The sequence below is a fragment of the Odocoileus virginianus genome, chromosome 5, assembly GCF_023699985.2.
Source record: "Odocoileus virginianus isolate 20LAN1187 ecotype Illinois chromosome 5, Ovbor_1.2, whole genome shotgun sequence".
NCBI classification, from domain to species: Eukaryota; Metazoa; Chordata; class Mammalia; order Artiodactyla; family Cervidae; genus Odocoileus; species Odocoileus virginianus.
The window spans coordinates 76,500,432-76,525,125 of record NC_069678.1 but is presented as its reverse complement, the minus strand read 5'-3'; the positions used below and the strand labels follow the sequence as shown (position 1 = coordinate 76,525,125).

The window sequence follows — 24,694 nt, the reverse complement described above, 5'->3', positions numbered from 1 at the left end:
AACTTCTACACTGAGGTGTCAAGCATGAATGAACAGATCTGTCAGTAGGCACTTTTAAGAGCAACAAATGTAAATAAACAGGGTGTGGATATAACTTTTTAACAGTGAGCATTATTCCATGCTCAAGACAAATGTTTTTATCCTGCTCAAGTGAATATGATATTTGGGAATCTCTGAGTGTCTGACCTATTCTTTGGGTCAGTCCCCTGATTCTCCATAATCTTGATAAGAACACTGCTTCAGTCTACCTCCTGCATCTTTAATGTGAATGTAACTCAGCTTTACAAGGGATGATGAGTGTATGAAAAGCACGTAAGTGTGTATTCTGGTTTTGACACAGCTGTGTGACTTTGGGCAAATTTTTAACTTCTATAAGCCTCACTTTCTTCCTCAATAAAACAGGGATAATAAGTAAGTATCTCATAAGATTACCATGAAAGCTAAAAGAGAATATTTACAGAAATTATCTAACAGACACTCAACACATGCTTGTTCCCTTCTTGAAGGTACTTCAACTGACACCCTTGCTTCCCTAATACGTAGAAGTTAGGAATTTAATCTAGAGTAATAAACTGCTCAGGATGAAAGTTCATGAAGGTGAAGACTGAATCTTTTCCCCTCTATGTCAGTCCCCAGGAGTGTCAGCAAGTATTAAGCCCAAGAATCAACAAGATTGCCAGTCCACAGAATTCTGTATTCCATGCACTCAAAAGTACTAAACATGCTTGTGTATTGTTTTCTTTTATAAAACATTATTACAGTATTTCTTTTTTTAAACAATATTCATTAGAGGGACTGATGCTGAAGCTGAAGCTCCAATACTCTGGCCACCTGATGCAAAGAACTGACTCACTAAAAAAGACCCTGATGCTGGGCAAGAAGGAAGGCAGGAGGAGAAGGGGACAACAGAGGATGAGATGGTTGGATGGCATCACCAACTCAATGGACATGAGTTTAAGCAAGCTTTAGGAGTTGGTGATGGACAGGGAAGCCTGGTGTGCTGCAGTCCATGGGGTCGCAAAGAGTCGGACATGACTGAGCAACTGAACTGAACTGACAGCAAGATATATATAATATACAATTTTACTATTTTAAGTATTCACTTTAATGGCATTAAGTATATTCACAATGCTTTGCAAACTATCACCACTATTTAGTTCCATAACCTTTTCATCACCCTAAACAGAAACTCTATACTCATTAAGCATTAAGTCCCTAATCCACCCCATACCTCCACTCCCTGGGGCTCTGATCTACTTCCCGTTCTTAGGAATTTGCCTATTCAAGATACGTAAGTGGAATCATATAATATTTGACTTTTTGTATCTGGCATTTTTCATTTCAAGATCTATAAGGTTCATCAATGTTGCAGCATGTATCCACACTTCAATCTTTATTGCTGCTGTTGTTCAGTCGCTAAGTTGTATCCGACCCTGTGTGACCCCATGGACTATATATAGCATGCCAAACCTTTCTGTCCCTCAGTATCTCTCGGGGTTTGCCCAAGTTCATGTCCATTGAGTCAGTGATGCTATCCAACCATCTTACCCTTGGCCACCCTCGTTTCCTTCTGCCTTTAATCTTTCCCAGCATCAGGGTTTTTCCCAATGTGTCAACCATTTGCATCAGGTGGCCAAAGCACTGGAGCTTCAGCTTCAGCATCAGTTCCTCCAATGTATATTCAGGGTTGATTTCCTTTAGGACTGACTAGCTTGATTTTGCAGTCCAAGGGGCTCTCAAGAGTCTTCAGGACCACAATTTGAAAATATCAATTCTTTGATCTTTACTATGACTAAATACTAATCCATATAACGCATATAGCACATTTTGTTTATCCATTCATCTGTTACTGGACATTTGGATTGCTTCCACTTTTAAGCTTTTGTGAATAACGCTGCAATGAACATTCATGTACAAGTTCTGAGTCCCTGTTTTTAATTCCTAGAAATGGATTGCTGAGTAAAGTGATAATTCTGTTTAACTTTTTGAGGAGCTGCCAAACCATTTTCCATGTACCATTTTACATTCTCACCAGCAATGTACACGGTTCTGATTTCTCTACATCCTTGTTGACAAGTGTTATTTTCCATTCTCTCAGGTTACAGATATCCTAGTGGATGTGAGATGGTATCTCATGGTGGTTTTTATTTGCATTTCTCTAATGACTAATGTTATGTTGAGCAATTTTTCCTGTGTTCACTGGCTATTTGTATATTTTCTTTGGAGAAATGTCTATTTAAGGCCTTTGTCCATTTTGAATTGTGCTGTTTGGCTTTTCATTGTTGAGTTGTGAGAATTCTTTATATTCTGGATATTAAACCCTTACCATATATGATTTGGAAGTATTTTCTTCTATTCCATAGGTTGTCTTTTCACTCTCTTGATAGTATTCTTTGATGCACAAACATTTTCAATTTTTATGAAGTTGAAACTTACCTATTTCCTTGTTGTGTTTTCTGCGCTTTTCATGTCAGATTCAAGAAACCATTACCAAATTCAAAGTCATAGTGATTTCCCTCTATGTTTTATTCTAAGGGTTTTATAGTTTTAACTCTTAAATTTAGCTCTTTGATCCATTTGGAGTTAAGTTTTGTATATGGTATTAGGTAAGGGTTCAACTTCATTCTTTTGCATCTGGGTATCCAGTTTTCCGGCACCATTTGTTGAACAGACTCCTCCTTCCCATTGAATGGTCATGGCTCTTGTTGAAAAACATTTGACCATACATATGAGGAATACTTCTGGGTTCTCTTTTCTGTTCTGTTGGTCCATATTATTATGCTAGTGCTATACTGTTTTGAAACTCTAAGTCTGCAGGAGTTTTAAAATTAAGAAGTGTGACTCCTCCAACTCTGTTGTTCTTTTTCAAGAATGTTTCAGTGATTTGGGGCTCCCTGAAATTTTGCATGAATTTTAGAATAGATTTTTCTATTTCTGAAAAAATCACCTTTGGGATTTTGATAAGGACTGCACTGCATTCGCAGACCACTTTGAAGTGTCATCTGAAAATCATTTACTCTTTCAATTTCATGAACAGGAGAGGTATTTACATTTATTTAGGTCTTCTAAATTTCTTTCAGCAATATTTTTAGTTTTCAGAGTACAAGGCCTAGGCCTCATTGGTTACATTTATTTCCAAGTATTTTATTATTCCTAATGCTATTGTAAATAGAATTGCTTTCTAAATTTCCTTTTCAGATTATTTGTTGCTAATTTATAGAACTGCAACTGATTTTTAGTTTTATGTTTGGCAACTTTGTCAAATCTGTTTATTAGTTCTAATAGTACATGATGTGTGTGTGTGTGTGTAATCTTCAGGGTTTTCTACACAGAAGATCATGTCATCTGTGAACAGAGATAATTTTGATTCCTTTCAATTTGAATGCCTCCTATCTGTTTTTCTTGCCTAACTTCCCTGTATAGAACTACTACTACTGAAAAGCAGTGGTGAAAGTAGGTATCTTTGTCTTGTTCCTGATCTTAGGGGAAAAGCTTTTCAATGTTTCACAACTGAGTATAAATGTCAGCTGTGGGTTTCTCAAATATGGCCTATATAATGTTGAGGAAGTTCCCTTGTATAAATATTTTTGTTTTTGTTTTTATCATGAAAGACTGTTGGATTTTCTTAAATACTTTTTCTTCATCAATTGAGTCTCAACAATACCATATTTACAGATTATGGTGTATAATAGTATGAATGCACAATATTTGAGGGCATATTTCCAGTTCATTTTTTCTCTTAATTTGTGCAGCTCATAATTCACTGGCAAAGAAATTGACTTTAATTCTTTTAAATACTGAGTTTATGATACTGGCCCATGTGTAAACCATCAACATTAGGAAAATTTCTAAGATCATAATTTTTAGATAATAAAAATAAGCCATAATATTTAATTAAAACTAGTAATAGTTTATTGTCAGTTAAAAGGTAATTGATATTGTTTGCAATATTTCACCAAGGTTATTTATATCCAGTTTGATAACTCCTAGGGCAGCTGTAGTGTAGCTTTCATATCCCATTTATTTTCTTTATTTCTAATAACTTAGAAAGTTCCAATTAGACATTATATTAAGAATGGAATCTAGCTGCTGTTGTTCAGTCACCAAAGTCATGTCAGACTCTTTGCAAACCCATGGACTGCAGCACACCAGGCCTTCCTGGCATTTTAGAATCTAATGTTTATTGACATTTTCAGTTATATCTAAATATCTGGATCAAATAAAGACTCAAATTATAAAGATATTTCTCAAACAGGGCTACTTCCCCTCCACCCCATAAAAAGTGGCAAGTGGGATCTTAGTTCCCTGACCATAGATTGAACCTGTACATCCTTCAGTGGAAATGTGGAGCCTTAACCACTGGACTGCTAGGAAAATCCTCATACATGCCTACTTCAAGTTAGGTCAGACTTGAGTCAATCAGTTTATCACACTTAAAAGATAAAGAGTTGATTGTTTACCCTTGGGAAACAGTGATAAGTAGATTCCTACTTCATTCTTTGGTTGCTCTTGCCCTAAAAAGTATTTCTTCATCATCTGCTGAAGCTTTTATTAGGTATTTGAAATATCCTCTACTACACATAATCAATTTCACTAAAGAATGAAGAAAATTATCAAGTTTTTGGAAAGAATCAAACTCTTGGTAATTAAAGCCATGTGCACCACAGCTCATTTTCTCTTAAGAAATCTTCAAAGTTTATTTTCAAAATTAAAAATTATATTTTTAGCTCTGAAAAATAGGTTTAGGCTGCTCAAGAATATACTGCTGATTTTTGAAATCTGAACAAGACCCTTACATTTTTACCTGTATTATTAGTGTCATGAAAAGCTTTTATGACATGCCTCATTACAAAAACCTATGCTCATACCTTTCCCTTAGAGCTGAGGATTGTGTACTTTATTGTGCAGTAGAATCAGCTACTGGGCTTATTAAAACTGATTACTGGGTCCCACCCTCTTAATTCTGATTCAGTAGGTCTGGGGCTGGGGCTTGAGAAACTACATTTCTAGTAAGCTACCAGGTCACACTCTGAGATCATTGACTCGGTAACCTGTATACTTGTTTGAGAAGGAACGTCTTAGACTCTTTTTCCATTATTTACACGGTCTACCAGAGAGATATCTACTTAAAGCTACCTAAAATATTAACAATTTTCATTATTTTCTTCAATACCATAACAAGATTTGAGGAGAATATTATTAATTATTAGCTAATCATTTCAGTAAAGCAGTGTTTAGACTGACATGCAGTTGCAATCCTTTCATTCCAATAGTCATAATCTTTCTTGCTGTACTTAGTTATTTTTTAAATAGCTTGAGATATAATTCATTCATATCATACAATTCACACATTTAAAGTATCCAAGTCAATGCTTTTTGATATATTCACAGATACATGCAACCATATTTATTAAGATATAAATCATATATAACATATACTTCATACATTTAAAGTGTACAAGTCATAGATGTATGCAACCAACAACATAATCAAATTTAGAACATTTTCATCACATCAAAAAAGAACCACATACCCTTTGGTTATCACTCTCCTATCTTCTAAAATCACTCATTCCCCACACCTAACCATAATAAGCAAGCACAATTCTACTTTCTGTCTCTACAAAGTTTCCTATTCTGGACTTTTAAATGAGTGGAGCCATATAATATGGGGTCTTGTATAATGAGTTCATTAAGCATAACGCTTTCAAAATTTATCTGATATTACAGCATGTATCAGAATTTCATTCCTTTTGGACTTGACTGGTGGTCCAGTGGTTCAGACTCTTTATTTCCACTGCAGGAGGCAAAGGTTCAACCCCTGCTAGGAAAGCTAAGACGTCACATGCCTTGGGGCATGGCCAAAAAAAAAGAATTTCCCTCCTTTTTATGGTTGAACTACATTTTATTGTCTGTATATACTACATATTACTAACTCATTCATCCCTTGATGAATATTTGGGTCATTTTCATGTTCGGGCTATTATGAGTAATACTGCTATAAACATTCATGTACAAATTTTTATATGGACATATCTTTTCACTTCACTTAGGTATACAGCTAGGTATATAGCTATGTTTAATCACTTGTGGAATTGTAGACTGTTTTCCAAAGCAGCTTCACTAACTTATATTCCTACTAGCAGTCTATGAGGGTTCAAATTTCTCCATATCCTGACCAACACTTGTTATCTAACTTTTTGATTCTAGCCACTGTAGTTGGTATGAAGTGGTATCTCATTGTTTTGAATTGCATCTGCTTGATGACCAATGATGTGGAACATCTTTTCATGTGATTATTGGCCATCTGCTTTTTTTCCTTGGAGAAATTTCCCACAATTTTTAATGGGGCAATTTGTCTTTTTTTATTATTGAGTTGTTGGTGGTCTTTTATATATTCTAGATACAAGTCCCTTATCAAATATATGATTTGCAAAGATTTTCTCTCAATCCAAGGGTTGCCTTTTCACTTTCTGGATGGTGTTCTTTGAAGTAATGTTATTCGGTTATCAATAATGATTTTACCTTATCTTTTAAACTCTAACTTAGAGCTTGCAAAATAATTACTGACTAAGTTAAAACTTCTCTGGTAATATACATGTCTCACTAATGAACTGAATGAAAAGTGATGACTATTTCTATCTCGTGTGTGTGTATATAGTTATATATATAAAACAATATACCAAGAATCAATTCTTACTTTGCACTCAATAGTGGTTCATCTAACTGCAAACCAAGATACTGATAACCACATGTAGAGTCATATTCTTGGACTGTTGAAAAAGCGTGTTTGCTATGACCAGTGCATTCTCTTGGCAAAACTCTGTTAGCCTTTGCCCTGTTTCATTTTGTACTCCAAGGCCAAACTTGCCTGTTACTCCAGGTATCTCTTGACCTCGTACTTTTGCATTCCAATCCTCTATGATGAAAAGGACATCTGTTTTTTTTTTTTTTGGTTGTTAGTTCTAGAAGGTCTTGTAGCTCTTCATAGAACCAGTCAACTTCAGCTTCTTTGGCATCAGTGATTGGAGCACAGACTTAGATTACTGTGATGTTGAATGGTTTGCCTTGGAAACAAACTGAGATCATTCATTCATCTTTGAGGCTGCATCCAAAATGCACTGCATTGTGGACTCTTCTGTTGACTAAGAGGGCTACTCCATGTCTTCTAAGGGATTCTTGCCCACAGTAGTAGATATAATGGTCATCTGAGTTAAATTTGCCCATTCCTGCCCATATTAGTTCACTAATTCTACTATGTTGATGTTCAATCTTGCTATCTCCTGCTTGACCATGTCTAATTTACATTGATTCATGGATCTAACATTCCAAGTTTCTATGTAATGTTGTTCTTTACAGCACTGAACTTTACTTTCACCACTGGACACACCCACAACTGAGCACTGTTCCCACTTTGGCCCAGCCACTTCATTCTTTCTGGGGAGCTCATCTTCCAGTGTCATATCTCTGTGCCTTTTCATACTGTTCATGGGGTTCTCCAGGAAAGAATACTGGAGTGGGTTGCGATTTCCATCTCCAGTGGACCACTTTTTATCAGAACTCTTCATTATGACCTATCCATCTTGGGTAGCCCTGCACATCACAGCTCATAGATTCACTGAGTTACACAAGCCCCTTTGCCACAATAAAGTTGTGATCCATGAAGAGAAAATCAGATTGATTGTGTTCTTTGTAGCAAAGATAGAGAAGCTCTATAACAAGTCAGCAAAAACAAGACCAGGTGCTGACAAGCTCAGATCATGAGCTCCTTATTGCAAAATTCAGGCTTAAACTGAGGAAAATAGGGAAAACCACTAGGCCATTCAGGTATGACCTTATTAAAATCCTTTATACAATGGAGGTGACAAATAGATTCAAGGGATTAGATCTGATAGACAGAGTGCCTGAAGAATTATGGACAGAGGTTCATAACACTGTACAGGAGGTAGTGGCCAAAACCATCCCAGAGAAAAAGAAATGCAAGGAGGCAAAGTGGTTGTCTGAGGAGGCTTCACAAATAGTTGAAGATAGAAAAGAAGCTAAAGGCAAGAGAGAAATGGAAAGATATACCCAACTGAATGCAGAGTTCCAGAGAATAGCAAGAAGAGACAAGAAAGTCTTCTTAGGTGAATAATGCAAAGAAATTGAGGAAAAAAACAGAATGGGAAAGACTAAACATGTCTTTAAAAAAAGACTGGAGATATCAAAGGAATATTTCATGCAAGGATGGGCATGATAAAGGACTGAAATGGTAAGGACCTAACAGAAGCAGAAGAGATTAAGAAGAGGTGGCAAAAATACACTGAAAACTATACAAGAAAGGTCTTAATGACCTGTATAACCATGATAGTGTGATCACTCATCTAGAGTCAGACATTCTGGAGTGTGAAGTCAAGTGGGCCTTAGGAAGCATTACTACAAACAAAGCTAGTGGAGGTGATGGAATTCCAGTTGAGCTATTTCAAATTCTACAAGATGATGCCATTAAAGTGCTATACTCAGTATGTCAACAAATTTGGAAAACTCAGCGGTGCCCACAGGATTGGAAAATGTCAGTTTTCATTACAATCCCAATGAAGGGCAATGCCAAAGAATGTTTAAACTACTGAACAATCATGGTCATTTCACATACTAGCAGGTTATGCTCAAAATCTTTTAAGTGAGGCTTCAACAATATGTGAACTAAGAAATTCCAGATGTACAGCTGGGATTCAAAGAGGCTGAGGTCAAACTGCCAACATTCAATGGATCATGCAGAAAGCAAGGGAGTTCCCCATAGCCATCTACTTCTGCTTCATTGACAAGGCTAAAGCCTATGCCTGTGTGGATCACAAAAAACTGTGGAAAATTCTTAAAGAGATGGGAGTACCAGACCACCACCTTACCTGTTTCCTGAGAAACCGGTATGAGGGTCAAGAAGCAGCAGTTAGAACCAAACATGGAACAACTGACTGGCTCAAAATTGGGAAAGGTTGTGTATTGTCATCAAGTTTATTTAACTTATTTGCAGAGAACATCATGCAAAATGCTAGGCTGGATGAACCACAAGCTGGAATCAAGACTGCTAGGAGAAACATTAACAATCTCAGATATGTGGATGATACCATTCTAAAGCCAGAAACTGAAGAGGAACTAAAGAACCTCTTGATGAGTGTCAAATAGAAGAGTGAAAAAGCTGGCTTGAAACTGAACATTAAAAAAAAAAAAAAAAAACTATGATCATGGCATCTGTTACCATTACTTCAAGGCAAAGATAGGGGGGAAAGTGGAAGCAGTGACAGATTTTATTTTCTTTGGCTCCCAAATCACTGCAGATGGTGACTCCAGACATGAATTTAAAAGATGTTTGCTCCTTGGAAGAAAAGCTTTGACAAACCTATACAGAGTATTAAAAAGCAGAGACATCACTTTGCTGACAAGGTCCATACAGTTAAAGCTATGGTTTTTCCAGCAGTCATGTACAAATGTGAGAGCTGGACCATAAAGAAGGCTGTGCACTGAAGAACTGATGCTTTCTAACTGTGGTGCTGGAGAAGACTACTGAGAGTCCCTTGGACTGCAAGGAGATCAAGTCAGTCAATCTGAAAGGAAATCAACCCTGAATATTCATTGGAAGAACTGATGTTGAAGCTGAAGCTCCAATACTTCAGCTGTCTAATGTGAAGAGCCAACTCATTGGAAAAGACCCTGATGCTGGGAAAGACTGAGAGCAAGAGGAGAAGGGGGCAGCAGAGGATGAGACGGTTAGATAGCATCACCAACTCAACAGACATCAATTTGAGCAAACTCTGGGAGATAGTGGAGGACAGACGAGTCTGGCATGCTGCAGTCCATGGGTCGCGAAGAGTCGGACACAACTTAGGGACTGAAAAACAACAAAGCAAGACAGTGAGCACAGTGTGGTCACCGCTCTTCTACAGACCATCCTATTGCCACTGCATGCCATCCAACAGTGCCATATGATGAAGCTACTTCTTTCAGAACTCATTCTGCTTTATTGTTTGGGCTTCTCTTTTTCTTACTGTTAATTTTGTAGTAGCTGGATTTACAAGTTTCTTGGCAACAGTAGAATTTGAATCCATTTTTACCTCAAAGACTGCCATTTGTAAGCAACTTCTCCTCTGTGGTTTGGTTACTTTCCTGAGGTAAGCAATATGATTTAAAAAAATGTGTTAATGGTAAGTATTACTTTTTCTTTTGTCCTGAAAAAAATCTATTGCTTTAACAGAGTGGCAGGTCACTGGACTTTACTTGAAACAAAAACTTTGAAGGCTTTGTGCTTTTAGGAAAAATTTTATAACAGAGAAGCAGTGGCATCAGGGTAAACAGATTGTTACCTATACAATCTATAGTCATATATTTACTTTTCAGTGAAAAGTTTCTTTTATCGAGGCCAGTATGAAATCAATATCAAGAGTCAGTTCCCTTGCATTTTCTATGCTAGCATTAGAGTTCTCTCAATTATGTTTACACTGATGTTAAACTAGTTTCAACTGTCCATACTGATTTACAGCATTTTTAAATAGTTATTTTTATTTTTAGCTAAATTGGGCCTTTGTTACGGCACATGGGATATTTGGTGTGGCATGCAAGATCTTTCATTGCAGCATATGTGCTTCTCTCTACCTGTGGTGTGTGGACTCCAGAGTCTGTGGGCTTCGTAGTTGCAGCATGTGGAACTTAATTCCCTGACCAGGGATCAAACCGGTGTTCTCTGCTTTGGAAGGCAGATTCTTCAGGACCACCAGGGAAGTCTCCTGATTTACAGTATTCATTTATAGTATTTTCATCATTATCTTTATGCTTCAATGAAGCACATGTAAGCCATGAAAAGTTATATTCTGGTGAACTAAGAATATAACTAATTTAAGCAAGAAAATATGAACATAAATTTAACAGTAACACATGAATGACATGAAAGTCCAGAAGCTGCAATCAACTGCCACAGTCAAATGAGTATTTGTCAAGACTAAACAACCAATACAATCCTTGTAATACATGAGGAATTTAATAAATTGTAAAAGATACGATGAATGAAACAGGATTTGGAGGGATACTGCAATTTTCTTACATTTCAAAATAAGAAATAAACATGAACAAAACTGACTACGTTGCTTGTTCAAACTAGCTGCCTGTAATCCTTGACAGATAGCTGAGTACACCAGTAATCTGGGAAACACAGTGAAAAACATCGCTTTAGAGATTAGAACTATACCTGGCATGTAGAACAAACCTGGAGAATGACTACTATTATTACCTTATTTCTTGTCTCTTCTACCTGCCTCTTAGCTTGCACTGGCAGTATGCAAGAGCCCTTCTGTGTGCTCCACGTCAAGCTGCCTACACAGCATGCCTAGCTCGCCCTGGATAGGTGCTCCTGGGGCTTCATCTACCTGACAGCACCATAGACTTATTGGAAATGCTGGTAAGTCCAAGGACCCTGTCTGTCTTGCTACAGCTGTGTTACTGGTACCCTACATCTGGTGCATAGAAAAAGAATATGAAATGAATATACAAGCAACATGACACAAAACATCATCTGCTGTGATTGGGGACTAACTATGTAGAAAAGTCACTGGATGAAGAACCCTTTTAAAGTATGTATCCCAAAAAAGGAGCACCTAAATATTCAGTTGGCCAACCCAATACATAAAACAAATATTAACAGACTTAAAGGAAGAAATAGATAGTAATATAATAATACACTACTTTATTTGTAGATATTTTTGTTAATGGTATTAATTTGGTTTTCTAAGTGTTTACTGAGTATCTATGAAAGATACAGCTCCTCACTAGAGCAAAGTACCTCTCTGTCCCCAGGACCGAGCCCAGTGCTGTACTTTTCATAGATGCTCAGTAAACACTTAGAAAGTCAAATTAATACCATTAACAAAAATATCTACAAATAAAGCTATGAAGAGGTAGTTCTGTCAAAACAGAGGCTCATGTACTTTATACTTCCTGGTTAGAGACAGAACAATTAATGATATAAAGGTTAGTTCCTTCTGAGCCACTGAAGAATGAGTCATTAATATATAGTTTGTGCTTGGTTCTATTTAATAAAAGCTTTATAATATAGGCATTTCTGGTTGTACTAATACAATGGAATCATTGAAGTGATGAATGTAAGTGAACCAAAGTTAAGTTTAAATAAATTCAGGCCTAGGAAGTCATCCTTCAAACCTGCTCACAAATTCCATTTTAACTGTATGCTTAAGTCTTATTTGAAACTTTTAAAGAAGTAAAGCCAAATTCACAATTACAAGAGACAGTGTTTCTTATCACTCACTCAGCAGATACCAAATCATGATCTGTGCATAGTTCAAGAGAAAATTTTAAACTTCGAAAAGTTTTTCTTAGGAATTCTATTTATGACCTGAAAGATAACTTTCATGAAGATACCCTAAAAACAAGAAGAAACCCTTATCTCTTGCAATTAAATTTCAATAAAAAATTTCAATTATATGGAGTCTTAGACATTTCCTGTAACCTTCATATTAAATTTTGTGCTCAGTATTAAAGGAATTAAAGTCAATTTTCTTACCAATGAATTATGAGGAACACAAATTAAGATGAAAGCATGAACTGGGAATATGCATGCAAATATTATACATTCATATTATTATAAGCATAATCTGTAAATCTAGTACTAATGAGACTCAAGATTTAAATGGCTGAAGAACGCATTTAGTGCATTATTGTCAATCAATGCCTCTATTCCAGGATAAATGTACTCTTGAATGGCAACACACCAATTATTACAAATTCCTAACTAAGTACAGTACTTCATAATTTCAAAATGTCAGTGTCAATTTGTAAAGTAACAAACATCTTTCTACCATATATCCAATTACCTTTCCCTCAGAGTAAATGAAACACTATTAGGAAAAATTACAAACAAAATTTTTACAGCAACAAAAGGAACCTATTGAGTATTAAAATTCTAGTTATAGCACTCTGAACTTTCATATTTGTTAATGTGGATACATCAGGTTTTATACCACCGTAATTAAGTATTATTCTTTCAAGTCACATTATTTTATATAAGTTCTTTCAATAATTTATTTATTTAGTCATTTAACAAACATTTTTTAAGTACCTACTAGCGACTGAACCGAAGTGAACACTGTGAGAAGTTTGTTATTGTTTAGTTGCTAAGTCGTGTCCAAGTCTTTTGTGACCCCCATGGACTGTAGCCCACCAGACTCTTCTTGTGGGATTTCTCACAGAGGAAATGGGAATTTCCCAGGCAAGAATACTGGAATGGGTTGCCATTTCCTTCTCCAGGGGATGTTCTAGGCTCAGGGATCAAACCCATGTCTCCTGTACCGGCAGGCAGGTTCTTTTATCACTGAGCCACCAGGGAAGCCCAAACTGTTACAAGACAGAGTTACAATATGAATATGATATAACCCTTGCCTTTAAACTCAGTCTAACAGAAGACAGAGACAAATAAAGTTAAACACAATATTAAAGGTTATACTGAAATTGTTCACATGTTTTCCATTTGTAATAGCCAAAGGGTATTGTATTGAAAACACTCATTATACCAATTTACATTATTGCTCAAAAATCAAACTCTCCTTTATTTGTTCTATGTAACTCTTTCTTTAAAAATTAAAAACAAAGAAAAATTAAAAATAATTTGATATATGAATTTAGCATCTCAAATTAATATGATAAAATTTGTTTCATATTTTACCTTTAGATTGCTTTTCAAATCCAGAAATTTCTTGACTGATAAAGCACTAATAATTACTTGAGATTAACATAGATCCTACTAGCTGTGTGACCTTGGGTAAATTAACCTTTTTGATTCTCACAGTTTTCTCATCTGAAAAGTAGAGATGACAGTAGCAATCTGTGTTGGATTATGTTCCATTTGGCCATCCAGTTCCTGATGGCTCAGATGCTAAAGAATCTGCCTGTAGTGCAGGAGACTCAGGTTCAGTCTTTGGGTGGGAAAGATCCCCTGGAGAAAGGAATGGCAACCCACTCCAGTATTCTTGCCTGGAGAATTCCATGGACAGAGGAGCCTGACGGACTACAGATCATGGGGTTGCAAAAAGTTGGACAAGACTGAGCAACTAACACTTTCACTTTTCTTTCACCCATGCTCTACCTGAACTTCCCTGATAGCTCAGCTGGTAAAGAATCTCCCTGTAGTGCAGGACCCAGTCAATTCCTGTGTCAGGAAGATCCACTGGAGAAGGGACAGGCTACCCACTCCAGTATTCTTGGGCTTCCCTTGTGGTTCAGCTGGTAAAAAAACCCAAATGCAATGTGGGAGACCTGGGTTTGATCTCTCAGTTGGGAAGAGTCCCTAGAGAAGGGAAAGGCGACCCACTCCAGTATTCTGGCCTAGAGAATTACCTGGACTGTATAGTTCATGGGGTCACAAAGAGTCAGACATGACTGAACGACTTTCACTTTTACTTCTCACTTTAATGCTCTACCTAGTTTTTTGCCCAGGGAGGTTCTCTTGCCTGCCTTTCAGTTGCTAGTTGGGTTAGGTCAATAGAAGGTACTAGCAGGAGATCATAAGTATAAAAGGGAACAGAAGCTATTCCTTAGTTTCCTCCTTACCAGCTCAAAAGGGCTGACCCTGAAAGAAGCAATCGTCTCCACATACTACCCTTCCCTAGGCCTTCAGGCCTAAGCGTGGTAATGGCTCCCTTTAGCCCTAGAGCATAGTATCTATTGATGACTCCTATAAACTCTGCCCATATCTTTATAAATAGTCACCTTATTAAACTCTTCTCAATAATCTAGTTTGAAAGCATCACCTGTTCTAGCCAGAATTCTGAATTATATACAACCTCATGGGATTGTTTTAAGAAAATCACATGAGATGATAAATGAAAGGTGCTTTGAATAGTGCCAAGTATTAATACATTATAAATATTCAGTAAGTGTTGACTACTATTGTATTATCAATATTGCTGTTATTATTATTCTATTTTATTTGAGGTTCCATGCCCATGTCATCTATGCCATCTAAATGTTTGAGAGACACAGAAATTCTGGTGATCTTTTAACTAATTTTCACAGTGATTCAAAAATATGTTCAAATGTAAAATGTGCTTATTGGTAATCAATCTCAAAAAGAGTAATAGGACCTTAAAAGGGAGTGAAATACCCATATAATAGTACTGGACTATATAGCTTCTCCTGTAAGCATGCTTCAGAGTTTGTTTCCTATAAATTGCAAATCTAGCAAAGTATAACTTCATAAAGTTAAACAAACTGTTGGGTCTTTGGGTCATGAAAAGAATGGACTGAAAGGTAAATTCAGTGGCATAAAAATCCTTGATTCATGTAGAAATGCATCTTCATCAATGCCTTGTTTATCAATCATGACATAGGCAAACATCACTATTTGACAAATTATCTCATCAAAATCCTATTAAAGGTCCACTTAACCTTTCACCTTACCTCATCCTTTATATCTTCCTGTTGCTGGGCTGTGAAGATCTCCATTGCAGCCATGAGTCTCATCATTAACTCATCCACTGTTGTGTTACCTAGCAACACACCGAGATTGCCAAACTTTACATCAAGGTTAGAAAATGGGAAGCTGCTCTAGAATTTATCAGTATGGAACAACTACAGTCTAAAAAATTACAGATTAGCATGTCAATAAATGAAGAAGGAAAGGGCAACCCTCTCCAGTATTCTTGCCTGGAGAATCCTATGGACAGAGGAACCTGGTGGGCTGCTGTCCATGGGGTTGCACAGAGTCGGACATGACTGAAGCGACTTAGCATGCATGCATGCCAATAAAGACTTTCATGCTTGCATTGGAAAGTTTATTTTCAATAACAAAGTAATGCAGTACACTGGCAGTTGAAATTTCAGAATACTTAGATTTGTGAGAACAGTCTCTTCATAAAGATTTTTTGGCACTATTTAGAACATCCAAGTCACAAGGAAAAAAGTATCTTTCAAATTAGGAAAACATATCTACTTAACAACACTGGCAACTACTACCATTTGTTTGTAAGCCGGTGATTAGGTTAAATGATTAGGTTTATATATATATAATCTCATTTAATCTGTATAACAATTCTATGAAGGCTCATTATGATTTTGATAGTAAAGAGAAGGAAAATGAGGCTTACAGAGCTCAAGTAACCTGACTAAACAAGGTCAAGTTGGTTAAGTTATAGGACCAGGATTTGAAACCATATGAGTCTGACTCAAAAGCTTGTCTTCTTTGCCACTTTAGCACACTGTTTACTTAGAATTATCTCCTATTACTAAAATTTCTTTAGTGAAACAAACAGTAATTCAGTTTCTGGGGAAAAAAAAAAAGGTTTTTTTCCCCTGAATGTTATTTTTCCTTTTTAGCTGATTTCAAATAACTATGCTATACAATCTTTATGGACAGGATATTTAAAATGCTTGATCTTCTTGAATGCTATTTTATTCTCTTTCCAAGTCCATAACAAACATATAGCACATATATGCCATTTTTTGCATTCATTGAGTCTTGTTATTTGCTTTGGATGCATCTACAAGAGAGAAAATCATGAAGATCCATAAAGATATAGCAATTTTTCTCTTCTTTCAAACCAACAGGCAAAAGAGCCTGTCTTTCTCCAAGGCCTCAGAAGGTGACTTCTAGTCCCACTAATGGAATGGCTACCAATGAGACAACACATAACAAGCATTCTTGCTTGTATTATTCCAGAGTACCATCTGCCTAACATGATCCTTCAATGGTCCTTTCCCAGTTTTCTTTATGATCACTGGCAACATGGCAGTTTTGGTCTCTAGTCAAAGAAATAATCTAATCTGGCCACATCGAGCACTACTCTCTCCATAAATCAGCTAGAGAACAAATATTATCTTGGTGTGATATAACATTACCAAGAAGTAGAATTGGTTTTAGAGTCAGAGTTCTAACCCTAGTTCTACTTCTTACATGATCTAGTACCTAGAAACTGCCTAGCACATGACAAGGGCTTAATAAATACTCACTTAGTAAACAAGTGAATAAGAAAAGAGGGCGTGACTAGCTCTGAAACAATCAATTTTCTTATCTGCAAAATGAACATAAGAACCCTCTGTAGGGTTCTTAGAAGGATTAGAGATAATATAAAGTACCTGGTACCAAGAACACACAGTATCACTGTGTGTGATAGATACAATAAGCAGTAGAAGTTTAATAAGAGTAACTTCAATGTAGATTTCCATACTGGGAAAATCTTTGGGTTTCCATTTCTTATTTGTAAACTATAGTGACTAAGAGAGCATGGGGCATGAATACTTTGTAATGGTACCAGAACCATCATTGGGGAAATATAATTTTATTGTTGTTGTTCAGTCGCTCAGTCACGCCCGACTCTATGCGACCCCATGGACTGCAGCATGTCAGGCTTTCCTGTCCTTCACCATCTCTTGGAGCTTGCTCAAACTCGTCCATTGAGTCAATGATGTCATCCAGCCATCTTGTCCTCTGCTGTCCCCTGAACAGGTGACTATATCATGGTCATTAATTTTAGGCTTAAACACAGTCATCAAGACAGTATGGTACTGGCACAAAGACAGAAATATAGATCAATGGAACAGAATAGAAAGCCCAGAGATAAATCCACGAACCTATGGTCACCTTATCTTCGACAAAAGAGGCAAGGATATACAATGGGAAAAAGACAACCTCTTTAACAAGTGGTGCTGGGAAAACTGGTCAACCACCTGTAAAAGAATGAAACTAGAACACTTTCTAACACCATACACAAAAATAAACTCAAAATGGATTAAAGATCTAAATGTAAGACCAGAAACTATAAAACTCCTAGAGGAGAACATAGGCAAAACACTCTCCGACATAAATCACAGCAGGATCCTCTACGACCCACATCCCAGACTTTTAGAAACAAAAGCAAAAACAAACAAATGGGACCTAATGAAACTTAAAAGCTTTTGCACAACAAAGGAAACTATAAGCAAGGTGAAAAGACAGCCCTCAGATTGGGAGAAAATAATAGCAAATGAAGCAACAGACAAAGGATTAATCTCAAAAATATACAAGCAACTCCTGCAGCTCAATTCCAGAAAAATAAATGACCCAATCAAAAAATGGGCCAAAGAACTAAACAGACATTTCTCCAAGGAAGACATACGGATGGCAAAAAAACACATGAAAAGATGCTCAACATCACTCCTTATCAGAGAAATGCAAATCAAAACCACAATGAGGTACCATTACACGCCAGTCAGGATGGCTGCTATCCAAAAGTCTACAAGCAATAAATGCTGGAGAGGGTGTGGAGAAAAGGGAACCCTCTTACACTGTTGGTGGGAATGCAAATTAGTACAGCCACTATGGAAAACAGTGTGGAGATTCCTTAAAAAGCTGGAAATAGATCTGCCATATGACCCAGCAATACCACTTCTAGGCATACACACTGAGGAAACCAGATCCGAAAGAGACACATGCACCCCAATGTTCATCGCAGCACTGTTTATAATAGCCAGGACATGGAAGCAACCTAGATGCCCATCAGCAGACGAATGGATGAGGAAGCTGTGGTACATATACACCATGGAATATTACTCAGCCATTAAAAAGAATTCATTTGAATCAGTTCTAATGAGATGGGTGAAACTGGAGCCCATTATACAGAGCGAAGTAAGCCAGAAAGATAAAGACCATTACAGTATACTAACACATATATATGGAATTTAGAAAGATGGTAACGATAACCCTATATGCAAAAAAAGAAAAAGAGACTCAGATGTATAGAACAGACTTGTGGACTCTGTGGGAGAAGGCGAGGGTGGGATGTTTCAAGAGAACAGCATTGAAACATGTATATCTAGGGTGAAACAGATCACCAGCCCAGGTTGGATGCATGAGACAAGTGCTCAGGCCTGGTGCACTGGGAAGACCCAGAGGGATGGGGTGGAGAGGGAGGTGGGAGGGGGGGACCGGGATGGGGAATACATATAAATCCATGGCTAATTCATTTCAATGTATGACAAAAACCACTGCAATGTTGTAAAGTAATTAGCTTCCAACTAATAAAAATAAATGGAAAAATAAATAAAAAAAAAAATAAAATAAAATAAAATAAAAAAAGAAAAAAGAAAACCCACTTACAGTTACCAAAGAGGAAATGTGGGGGTGGAGGGATAAAGCAGGAGCTTGGGATAAACACATGCACACTGTTATGCACAGAGATAAAGCCTGAATATTCATTGGGAGGACTGATGATGAAGCTCCAATACTTTGGCCACCTTATGTGAAGAGCCAACTCATTGAAAAAGACCCTGATGCTGGGAAAGATTGAGGGCAAGAGGGGAAGGGGGCGACAGGATGAGATGGTTGTATGGCATCACCAACTCAATGGACGTGAGTTTGAACAAACTCTGGGAGATAGTGAAGGGAAGCCTGGTATGCTGCAGTCCCTGGGGCACAAAGAATCTGACATAACTGAGCAACTGAACAACAACAATCACTACAATATATAAGACAGATGACCAACAAGGATGTACTGTGTAGCACAGGGAACTCTACTCAATATTCTGGGATAACCTATATGAGAAAAGAACCTAAAAAAGAATGAATATATATATAACTGAATCATTTTGCTGTATATCTGAAAATAACAGCACTGTAACTATACTCCAATAAAATTAAAAGAAAAATTGTATATGCTGTCAATTATGCAAATAAAAATATTCTTTTTGATGATGAGAAAAAAAAAAAATAATTTTAGGCTTAAAGCCACTGCCTATCAACTATGCTTCGACCCTAATTTACGGATTCATTGCCAAACTACTTGAACGTACTTTATACCTAAGTCCTTAATGATTCAAGATGCAGAAAAGTATCAGTTAATGCAGTTCAGGGACAATTTATTTGTTATAGTTTATTGCAAAAGAATTTATTTATATACTTAAAAGCTGTTGAGATCCCTGAAGAAATTTTTACATGGATATGGTTACCAACATCCACTGTGTTGGACATTAAAACTGAAATATCTAAAACATAGTTATCCACCCATTTAAAAGTAACAATAATAAACTCATAATTTGCTAATATAAACATCATGTTTTATGAAAAATGACTATATGTTCCAAAAGGAAAGATTTACTGAGAAGAATGTCATTGTTTTAACATTTTTGCAAATTTCTCTAATGTTAAGCTTAATAGAACACAATTGGATTCTCATATCTATAGCTACATTAAACTAGCTATGTGTCATCCTGGTTAAAATTTATGAAGCAATTGTGGCCTCACACAGATACGTAGTTCGAAAAGAGGGGAGTGTTTTAATAGGTAATTATAGATTTTTTTATTTAATATTCCCAAACTGACAAGTGGGATTTTTTTTTAAGATTAAGTATGTGAGGAACTGGAAACTGTATCAGTGAACTTACTGTACTGTGTTATATTAAAATCCATTGGTTTATTTTGCCCTTTGAATAGGTCTGTTACCCATGCATGAGTTTATAACATTATGCACTGGTCATCTGGAAAATATTGGTTCACTGAGTCATTCATTTCTTTTGAATGCTGACACAGCTAATTTTATGATAAAAAAAAATCACATTTATTAGTACCACCACTGATGTCACCAGGAAAGTATTTAAGCTGTCAGTCTTAAATGGTGGAGGACATTCTAACTTTTTGCTTAAAAAACCAAATTTCTATCATTGGCAACAAATGTTAGTTCTAAAGCCTGAAGTAACAGGCTGTCGCTTTGTTCATTTTAGAGAAATGTCTGCCCAACTATGTCACATAAACTATAAAAAGGTTTAATATTTAATAAAATAATTTTTTAAAAATGTACATACATGGAGGTGGAAAATATGACCACTAGTACAGTTCTGGGTCATGGCCCTGATTTGTGCTAAGGTGCCAGCAGTTTCAAATGGCACTGACTTTGTGCCATCAGTGCAAATGTCAACACAGTAAAACACACACACACACACACAAGTATACTACTATTATGAAAACATTTTTGACCCTGTAGATGCCCTCAAAGGGTCTAGGGGACCTTCAGGGTCCATGGACCATGCTTTGAGAACCACTAGCTATTGTAACATTGCCCCTGACAGGAAAACTGAAATGAAACATTATCTATTTAATCTATGTAATTTGTCCCTCCAGCAGGTCTTCTTTAACACTGTTTACAAAAGTGAATGCTCTAGTTATAGAGAAAACATAAAATACTGGAGGTTTTGTTTTATTTGAGTTTGAATGGCACTAGAAGTTATATCCCTTCCTTATTGCATTATCTACTATCGAACTTTTAGCTTAAATAGGGGCAGAAATTAAATATTTCAGACAAAAGCTTTAGCTTGGAGCACTTGAAACATCGTTTTCCCTGTGGCACAGAAAAAAGAAACTGTTTTCAATTTAAGCTTTGCCATGAATAAGGTAATTTTTTTATGCTAATCTTTAGGGTATGTTAGTAACATATATGTTAGTAACACTCATTTTTTTGGTAAAGAATGTGCACTGTGATTAAATTGACAGGCATTCTATAGCTTCACACCTCAAGGTTGCATTCTAGACATAGATTCACACAAATAAGGAAAAATAACTGCTACAGTGAACTATTCAATTCACAATACCCAGTCACAAGTTTTTCCAGATAACCAAATATAAGGATTTCCTTCAACCAATGAAAATTAAAGAAAGAAATATACATACGTATACATAGACACACACACGCACACAAATGACATCATCTTTGATGACTGATTATGACTTAATTTCTATTTTAGAAAACTTAGCAATTTTGAATATTTAACATGATTAACCTATATCCCAAGGGCTGTGCAGTTTTATTAAGGTGTTTCGATTGGATTTTCATGTAGTATATTTCATATTTCATAGCACCTATACTTTTTGAAGATATTCTTCTTCAGGATGTTCTATATTTCAAAATGCAAAGATATTCACCAATACAGAGAATTTAAATATTATAAGGTTATTACATAAATAAGGAGACACTCTACTCCTCTTATGAATGTACTTTACCTTGTATCACATTTAACACTTCATTAGATGATCGCTTTCCCATAATAATCAGAAAAAGTGGAAACTGATCTGTTTTTTGAGTCCGAATGGTTTGTGCAACAACACTGCCAAAGTGTCTATTGCACATTGTCAGAAATCTAAAATGAGACAAAATCCAAAGTTAGCTTCATTTCAGAATTTAAGAAATTTACTACTACCCAAAGAAAAAATTCAGTCTTATTATAATTGTAATATTATAACTGAAAAAATTCAGTTATATTAAATTAGACAGTCTGCCTGATATAAATACATAAAATCTTACTGTATTAAATTTTCAACTACATCATAAATGGAATAGAAATGATTATCAGAAATCAATATGAGAAATTATTATCAGAAAACAGAAAATCAGGCGGCACACCCTAAGTGCTGAGTAGGACTGACAGCATAGGATCCTGAGTTTTAAACACGACAAGCTGTATTACCCTAAACTATCAGAAAAACAAACAAAAAGAATTTTATGAAGAAAGAATTTCTTCAAGAGGACAAATACTGGGTGGTAAAAGTTAAATTGACCAGCTGCATCCTAGTCTAAACAGGATTCAGCAACATTTTTGCAGGTCCTTAGAATAAAGAATTGTACTTTAGAATTGTTGTTTTCTCCAGTAGTAGCAGGTCTTCTAGTTTCATACTTAGTATGGGATAAAAATAATAATTCTAAGCTTTTGACCAAAAAAAGCTCAGAGATATTAGCATACCGAAGTCTAGCATTAGTATTCTTAACACGATCTGGAATAAATGAAAAAACTGATAAAGCTTTTCTCTTCTATTAGAGGACTGTTTGAAATTAGCATTTCTTTCAAGAGAAAAGGGTAGCTTATGATATGTTTTCAGATCTGATGGTAAAAAGTAAATGTCATAATAATAATGAATTATGAAAGACCAAATGCAAATATAGAATGCTTTAATAAGATCCAATTTAATAAAGTCTGTAAAAATAATGGACTTTTAATAACACAGGTCACAAAAGGCAAAACAGTGGAAATTCTGGGGACTGGCCACTGGTACTGGCTTATTAATTCTTAATTATGTTCATGAAAGGCAACTTAAATCATGTGTTTTCTCATGCCTTATGATAATATTTTAGGTAACAACTCCTCTGAAATGTATGTTCTAGCTGATGAGCAAAGTTCTGTCGTCACATGCATTAGAAAGTAAATCCATTTGAAAAGACAAACGGCATTAAAATGTCATGTGCTCAGATTCATTTGATATCCAAATTCAAAACAGAATCAAACCACTTAATTTTTAAAGCCAATATATTTCTTGTGTATAGAAATTTATCCCAGAAATTTAGGCTGAATCCTCCACAAAAACCTGTGCTGTGACTACACACAGGGCCACAAGAACTGTTGGTAAGAGTGTCAAGACAAGTTAGCACCACTGCAATAAGTTCATTGGGAGTTAGGTTCATACACACGTTTAGAGCAGCAATAACCAGATCTCATGGCAATCTGAAATGACAAGGCCTTAAAAAACCCATTGTTGACCATGAAATATCAGTGCCCCCATGAAAATTCAGATCTTCACATTCCACACCTATTATGGGATAAAAGGTGCTGATGCAGCCTAAGCCTCTATACCAAAATTCACACCCATACAGCTTTAATTCATTAGTCAAGATGTGTAGATCAGGAGACTAGAAAGTTAGATCTCATTTTTCTTTCTGCTTACTACTAAAATATTTCAAAGTCAATCTTGACCCTCATCTGATCACTGGCAACCTCTGAAATTAAAGATGTCAAAAAACAGTTAGAATGCTGTTTCCTACAAAAGGGAGAAAATAAGTCCTTGTTGCTTTCACACTAATGGATTAAGTGGATATTACAGAGTAGATGCCCATCACAGCATTTGCCTCATGAGTGATATTAAATACTAGCTAAAGAGGAGACCTGGCAAAAAGTGAAGGAAGGAAAGAAGCCAGGAAGGAAGGAAGAAAAGGGAGCCAGGCAGGCAGGCAGGTTGGCTTAGTAGTTTTAGGAATTCGATTTCAAGACAGTTTTGCCTGGAAATTGTGTATGTCCCAAATCCTCTTTTTGTGAAAATGGAGATGGGAAAATAATTATGAAAATATAGGTATTTAATTGGGTTTAAATTTACAACATAAATTTCAAAACTATATAAAATATTCAAGGGAGGTACAGACTTCAAGGTCACATTAACCATTAAACCATTCAATTACTATAAAAAAACAATCAGTTTTCTACCAGGTATTAGCAAATCATTCCAATCATTTCTCAGCAGGTGAGAAATATTAAGGGATCACATAGTCAGTTGATGCTTTCTACTGGCCTTAACTAACAATTTGTTGAAATCAGAGAAACTTTGTTAAAACTTTAATTAATCTGATTAATCTTCCTAAGAGCTGAATTATGCAGATATTAATTAAGAATTCAGATCTTGGCTCCTAAGATCTTCCTAAGATTTGAAATTTTCAAATTGCAATCATCAAGAGACCATAGTGCCAATGGACAGCCCCCAATTAAAAAATTCCTACTTGCCAGTTCCTTCCTTTACAATTTACAAGAACTTCACAATGCAAATATCAAATCTTTCTCATGGGTGGGAGGCCCTGCTTCTTCTCAAAATCATTCACAACACAAAGTTACCATTCACATCACACTATGGGTAGCAGAAATCTAGTTCAAAACCTTA

General features: G+C 36.0%; 1 protein-coding gene across 3 annotated transcripts in view; it reads right to left on the bottom strand.

Moving 5' to 3' along the window:
* The window catches only part of FAF1 (Fas associated factor 1), a 500,811-nt gene that overhangs the window by 88,948 nt on the left and 387,169 nt on the right, over window positions 1–24,694 (bottom strand). For all 3 annotated transcript variants that reach the window (XM_070468180.1, XM_070468182.1, XM_070468181.1), the window contains 2 exons: window positions 22,001–22,137; window positions 15,436–15,524 (listed from right to left, as the gene is read on the bottom strand). In XM_070468180.1, the coding sequence (XP_070324281.1) occupies window positions 15,436–15,524; window positions 22,001–22,137 (226 nt within the window). The remainder of the gene's footprint in view (window positions 1–15,435; window positions 15,525–22,000; window positions 22,138–24,694) is intronic.